Here is a 7,138-nt window from a genome sequence, read left to right as displayed (position 1 = left end):
ATGAATTTTTAAATCAAAATTGTTAAGTTTATATGTAAATTGTAAGATTGTCGAAATAAAGGCTATTATTATTATTATTATTATTATTATTATGAAATAGCAAGCAACAGCCAGTAATTAATAAATCCATACTCATGAGTGTGAAAATTGAGCTGGATAATACAAAAAATAATACAAATGTTGTTTTCAAAATAATTAGTAAAAAAGCGAGATCAAATTGGATACTTATATACATATATGTACATGTTTGACGGACTTAATAAGTATTGAAACTTAATAACAACTAACAAAGTTATTTATAATTTTCATATACATATACATTATAATTTAATTATGCAAATGTAGTGTATAAGAATAATCGTCGACGTTTTTGCGTATGATAATTTAAAAAAGATACTGTAATAAAAGAACTTTTATTCCTTCGTCATTACTTTGGTATGTACGACTTCCTGTCTATGAAGTTATACTTCTATGACAATATTATAAAACTGTCAAAGAAAAACTATTAATATTATGTAAATAAAGAAAGTACAATGAACAATTTAAACATCATACGATACGATTTTACATAAAACTCTTTTTTTTAATCATTCGATCTCTCTTAAAAAAATAATTACGATAAGTTTAACGACTTGAGAGTAGCCCCAGTGGTTGAGAAAATAAGGAGTAAAAGGTTAGCGTGGTATGGGCATGTTATGAAAAAGGATGAATCGCATGTAACAAGAAGGACGTTAGTTATGAATGTGGAGGGGTACACCGGTAGAGGTAGACCTAGAAAGAGATGGATGGATTGTGTTAAAGGTGACATGACCAAGAAGGGAGTGATGACTGATATGACGGATGATAGTTATTTGGAGGACGAAAACCCGGTGCACTGTCCCTACGGGAGTAGGATAAGACAAGGGAGTTGGTAATAAATTTGACAACGTTTTGTATAAGATCATTGATTTTAAGGCAGATTTCTAACAGTTTTGAACACGAAGATTAAGCAATAAAAAGGCTTGTCTGAACACACGAATTTTGCTCTTAGCATATCACCGCGAAAACTATGACGTGTTTTTGCAACAAGTGAAGTCTTTAACAATACATCTTGCTACTGGATTGTAGATCTTATATCGCTAGGACTGGAACGTTCTTGAAATATTTCCGTCTGAATTGGCCACCGTAGACAAAACATCGACGCGGTTCGTGTGGGCGATATACAAAACATTATGGTTACTGGATGATCAATCTTTTCATACATAGCTTACGAGTGTTACTTGAAGCACATTTTTTTACGATTTGTATTTCCAGAATAGCTCATATTACATGCATAAATAAATTCAGACGAGTAAATTAGGGAATTAATTGCATTTGCGCGGCACGTTTAACTGATACCTACATAGCTCGTAAGAATTTAATTGACCCCGTGTGGGCGCAGTATGTCTTGGTGTCTATAGGTACTAAGTATCCTATATTGATTGCACAGTAAAGAAATAAAATAAAATTTTGAAATAACAACAAAAAATTAGGTTACAACGTGAAAAACATGCGTAAATATATTATTACAGTCTTGTGATAGTGTTTATATCTATTACATCTATAAAACCTTAGTAATAAAATAAAAGAGAAACAGATATGTGGAGCGTATTCGCCACAATGCTGTACGAAATTAAAACCTTTATAATCGTACTAGCTGTTCCCGTGCGGCTTCATCCGCATGAAATTGTGATTTTTTTATTTTATTTAAATTTGTCAAAATATCAATAGCAAATGTCAAACTGACATGAGATGACAAACCTTGGTAATCTTGTTTCTTTGATGTTGGCAGCAACTTATGGTCTTTTTCCGACATTAGGGTTTTTATCCAATATATTTACCCCCTAAGTTTAATGGCGTGAAAATATATAGCCTGAAGCGTGACGTAAGTGTAGGGCTTTTAATTTAAAAAAATAATTATTCAAAAATATGTTGTAATTGCTGACATCTTAGGCAACAAAGAAGTGTGTGTTTACGCTTTATTATAATAGGATAGATTAGTCATCTATGTATATCTATACATATAATAAAATTGGAGTATCTATTTGTGACATCCAAAAGAAAATTTTCAGATTTCGGGAAGATGATATTTGCTTTGCTGATAACGAAAATTGCATTTATTTTTTTTTATCTATCTCTCTGTCCGCAAGCCCCGTTTGTTCTGAGTAATCTCAGAAACGGCTGGGCCGATTCCGACCGGATTTTCACTGAAGGGTAGCTAACATAGACAGGCATATTATAGACTACTTTTTTTATCTTAATATTGCGTGTCAAGTCGCGTACAACAGCTAGTGATAGAATAATACGAAGAAAAATTCGTTTATAGAAACCGTCGTTTCTTGTAGCTTGCTATCTGTAAAGATTATCTGGAAATAATAACGTTTAATTATAGTATTTCAAGTTGCACATTGTCACGACATTACAAGCAATTACATAACATATATCAATACATAATTGTTATTCATATTTACACATACATATTGTTGCAGACATAACAATATTTCCCTACCCATAAATTTCCAGATCCAAACACCAAAGCAATAACATAATAATCTTAAATCATTTTTTTCGGGAATATACATATGTTTTTGCAATGAAATAACACCATTAAAATATAGTGTGTAGAAATGGCAACATCCAGAAACAGACTATAGGCAGGGTTACTAATCAAAATTACAGGAATATAGTGCAATTATATTCTGGTGTCATGTCTTGGGGTCCAATAAAAGAAAACCGAAAGTCATAGTATTAATACAAATGGTTTAACCGTTCTTTCATACGTGCTTATGAAAATATTATATGACGCACGTTATATAATACGACGTTTAAAAACATGTAACAATTATTATTACAATAACCAGGACCGTGCAAGGCTTTAATGCTATATTTATAATGTTATTACAACATTATGCAGGCATCTTTTAATGTTTGTACATTTACATTTTTCATATTTAATGGTGTCTTTTTGTTACGTAACGATGAGAAGATTATCAGAAAAAATTTCTTTATCTTATTAACTGAATAAAACTATTCTCCGTAAATAAAAGTGTACTCGAAATGCCTATTGTTTGTTTACCCAGGACTTAAAGAGCGCGCGTTCGTAGCTAAGATATAAATGGATCTTAAGTTATGAAAAATAATAACTTAAAATTTATAACTGAAATATTTTACATACTGTTACTATTTCTATACTACTATAATAAAGCGTTAAGACACAGTACTTTGTGGCATAGGATGTCAGCAATCACAGCAATTTTTAAATAATTCTTTCTTTAATAGAAAACGCCTAAACGTACTACGCCTAAACCCCTACGCTTTAGGCTAGATATTTTCTCGCTATTAAACTTAGGGGGTAAATAAATTGGAAATTAACATTCATGTGGGAAAGGGACCATAAACTACAAGCTGCCAACATCAAGGAAGCAAAATTGACATGGTACTTGGTATCCAATGTCAAAGGTCTTCGTTGTCATTTGTGCATTTGAATTTTGACACTTGCAATTGAAAATATAACAAATGTAAACAATACAATAAAGTTCTTATAATTTCACGCTGATGAAGCCGCACTGGAACAGCTAGTAAGTAAATAATGTAGGCGTTTTGTTAACTTTTGTTGCGGAAATCACGTTTAACGTATCTACTCTGTAGAAACAGTTATTTGCGCATTCACATAACAGCTATGAAATTACGTCAGGCGTTACCGAGAAAAAGATTAAATAGTTTTTATAGTTGTAATTAAAGATGCTGACGACCATCTCCTATTGTATCGGGTTGTGGTAATTTAAATACCGTTAGATCAGACTAATGGATGCGCGGAAAAAACAACAGGACTTAATATTGGTAAAAAGGTATTCTTTTTACGCAAGCTATCCTGTTAACAAGGTTTTCGAAGCATAATTGCAAAGTAGGCGATGCAAAAAATATAATCGTTCTAATCTACGTCTTGTCATAAATATTTTTAATAGTATTTTTGAATTGCCGCCTTTAAAGGGGCAATGATCCCTTAACTCCTACCAAGATTCCGTCTATTTGTCTGTTAATACACACTCTAAAAAGGTTTTTCTGTGACGTGTTTATAAAATATTCAGTTCTTTTTATATGAAAATCTGTCCGTTTGCATATCGTATGAATAAAAGACAACTTGGAGATTCTTCGAACATCTAGACAACGGGATCGAGTCCGAAGTGCGGCTATGTAAGACACAAGTTAGAAAGCAGCACAGGGCTACTTTCAATAGCCCTTCCGTAATTCAACGTTATTGAAAATACAACTTTAACACAATGGCATAAACCATTAAGTCGCAAACAACGGAAATGTGTATTGAAAGCTGACATAAACGTTGGCACAATTTTTAGATACGGGCACTTGCATTATTTAAATGCACAAAAATGTTCTATTATTGAACAGATATGTTAACGTTACACAAATATGCATGTTAGTTCGTTTTAGGATTCTAGGTTATGAAATTAACGAATAATTTTTAAAATTAAAGAGATGTTTTATAAAAAACTTACTTTTTAGGTAAAGTGTCTCAAATATTTATCTTCTTTCTTAATAAAATTACACGATTCAATTATATTTTATTAAACTCTAAACAAATAGGACTTAAAAGACAGCTGACATATTTGCAAACAACAGACGTTTGACGTTGACGTATCTTAAAGCGCGTTTACGAAGCATGCTTGTGAAAAGTGTGAAGAGTACAATATCTTTTATGATTTTTTTTAAAGAAAAGAAAGTTTTTTTGTCATTACTGTGTTAATTTGTTTGATATTGACAATAATTTCTTCATATACAAGAACTCCAAATCGCTTCGTACAGTTTTTGCTTGGTACGTTATTAAACAAAATTATTGGATTTATTCTTATACTTTGATATTGTTCCATAAAAAGTAGTTAATTAATTGTTTTCTAGTTTTTTTTTGTTTTTTGAGTCTACTGCAGTCACATGAATATCTACGTAAAGTCAATAAATAAACACGTATTTAAAGTTTTGTTATTTCAAGCTGAATGTTCCTAGTACACGCGTTTTGAAATAAATTTTCGTGGTCCAGTATTTTAAAAAACCGTACAACCGAAATATCTGTACTTATGTTATGAATTATTATAAATTTATGTTCAAATCACATATTCTACTTTTTTTTATTACACGTTTAGGGGATTTTTTTATAATCATGTAATAATGTTTTTTTCTTTCTAGATAAAACTGAAACGTTCCAACAATGCTTCTACTACCCTGCAGCACCATGTTAGATGTGCCAGACAATGTAAGTTTACCTTGAAACTTGAATTTAACTTAAATTGTTAAGTTACCGATTGTTAGCATCTTTTCTGATAAAGTCCTGATTTTAAAACATAATTTCACAATGATTTAATTTTTCTTTGTATTAAAAAAAAACTGACCATATGAGTTGTTGTTTGGCTATTTTTTATTCCCTTTTGTATGAAAGTAATCTAAAAACAATAGAGCTAACATCGATGTAGGTCACACAAACAGGTGAGTGCTTAGCAAAACAAGAACAAACAAGTAAACCACTGTGTTATCTTTAGAACATACGCGTTCAAACATTAACTCAACCGTTTATCGCATCTTGTAATTGCACTCACAAATATATTGCCAAGGGTTGCCAGCACACAAAAATACAAGACAAGTTATGTACGAAGTCAGAAAGTACAATATAAAATAACCTATACTAGAATATTAATATTATAAAGAGGAAAGATTTGTATTTTTATATGTATTGAAGTACCTGAAAAACTATTCTTAGAGTTAGAAAGGTAATTTATCTGTATGTAACATAGGGTATGTTTTTTATCACTTTTTTAATTACACGCGGGCAAAGTCGCGAGCAACAGCTAGTATTTAGTAAAAAGCCGTAACAAATCCAATTGGAATCTTAATTTGGTCACGAATAGCCTAATAGGAGTACAAACTTCTAGAAGGTGGCCAACCGTTTTGAAATTTAGGGACAAAGGAAATCTTACTAGAGATACGAGAAAGTGACCAACTATATGAAAAGATTTTAAAAAGGATGTAATGCGGTTGATATTATAAAAGTGAAGCTGATATATTTAGGAACGTTATATTTTCAAGTTAGAAAACGAAAGCAAGCAGTAGACGCTTAATGACTAGTACATATGAATTTCCGATTTAGAGTTTAAATTGACTGATATTAAATTATGTAGATCTTCATCATCATCATCATCATCATCACCAGCTCACTATACGTCCCCACCGAGGGGCTCGGAGCCTACCCTAATAAGGGGTGACTAGGCCATAGTCAACCACGCTGGACAAGTGCGGGTTGGTTGACTTCACACATATCTTTGAATTTCTTTGCCCGACATGTGCAGGTTGCATCACGATGTTTTCCTTCACCGTAAGAACGTCGGGTTTTATGTACGTATGAAAATTCGAAAAATTATGTAGATAGGGTTGTTATAATTTCTCAATCCATTGTATTCGTCCATAGTTAAACTGCTTTGTTAGGTTGTAGCTTAGTTCAAATTGACACTAACACGAATAATGTTTAAATATTTTGTCCCTATTAATCGATCACCAATATAATGTTATTACAATCTGGTATTTCATCGTTATATAAATATAATTAATCCATTGTTTAACAGCACCGTGATAAATTCTGTCAACCCTGACTAATGAACGTAAAGCCATAGCGTAGTTTGCGCTGCGAAACATAGCGTATTACACGAAAATATCAACTTATTGTAGAATTTAGTGGTTTTTTAGTCCTATAAGACTATATTTTGATGAATATTGAAGTTCTTTGAATCCCTGATCGTGATAATGAATAAATTAAAGTGTGTTCAGATGTTTGTGGGTGATTTTAAATAGCAGGAATTGCTAGAAAACAAAAAGGTAAAAATTAACAGAATTTTAGTTTCACTGATTTAATTATTTCAGTACTAGCTTTCGTGACTCCGTCCGCGTGGAATTAAAAAATAAACAAAAATGAGTAGCCTATGTGTTCTTCCAGACTATCCTCTACATCTATAATAATAATAATAATAACTATAAATCTGGATGTACTACGGATCCTAAGAATTATCGACCGATTACTTGCTTGCCTACCATCTATAAGCTCCTAACATCCATTCTGAGA

At 31.7% G+C, this 7,138-nt stretch overlaps 2 protein-coding genes across 3 annotated transcripts in view; one reads left to right on the top strand and one right to left on the bottom strand.

The window, feature by feature from the left end:
• LOC106108304 (methyl-CpG-binding domain protein 4-like) overlaps positions 1-4,633 on the bottom strand; it is a 20,396-nt gene extending 15,763 nt beyond the window's left edge. The window contains exon 1 of the mRNA XM_013289440.1: positions 4,533-4,633. The gene's annotated coding sequence lies outside the window, so the exon portion shown is untranslated. The remainder of the gene's footprint in view (positions 1-4,532) is intronic.
• Positions 1-7,138, top strand: part of LOC106108287 (calcium release-activated calcium channel protein 1-like) — a 35,940-nt gene that overhangs the window by 11,114 nt on the left and 17,688 nt on the right. For both annotated transcript variants that reach the window (XM_013289417.1, XM_013289433.1), the window contains exon 2: positions 5,218-5,284. In XM_013289417.1, the coding sequence (XP_013144871.1) occupies positions 5,240-5,284 (45 nt within the window). In that variant the 5' untranslated portion in view covers positions 5,218-5,239. The remainder of the gene's footprint in view (positions 1-5,217; positions 5,285-7,138) is intronic.

The sequence above is a fragment of the Papilio polytes genome, unplaced genomic scaffold (genome assembly GCF_000836215.1).
Source record: "Papilio polytes unplaced genomic scaffold, Ppol_1.0 DF824269.1, whole genome shotgun sequence".
NCBI classification, from domain to species: domain Eukaryota; kingdom Metazoa; phylum Arthropoda; class Insecta; order Lepidoptera; family Papilionidae; genus Papilio; species Papilio polytes.
The sequence above is the reverse complement of the archived record's forward strand: the minus strand, read 5'-3'. Positions and strand labels throughout refer to the sequence as shown.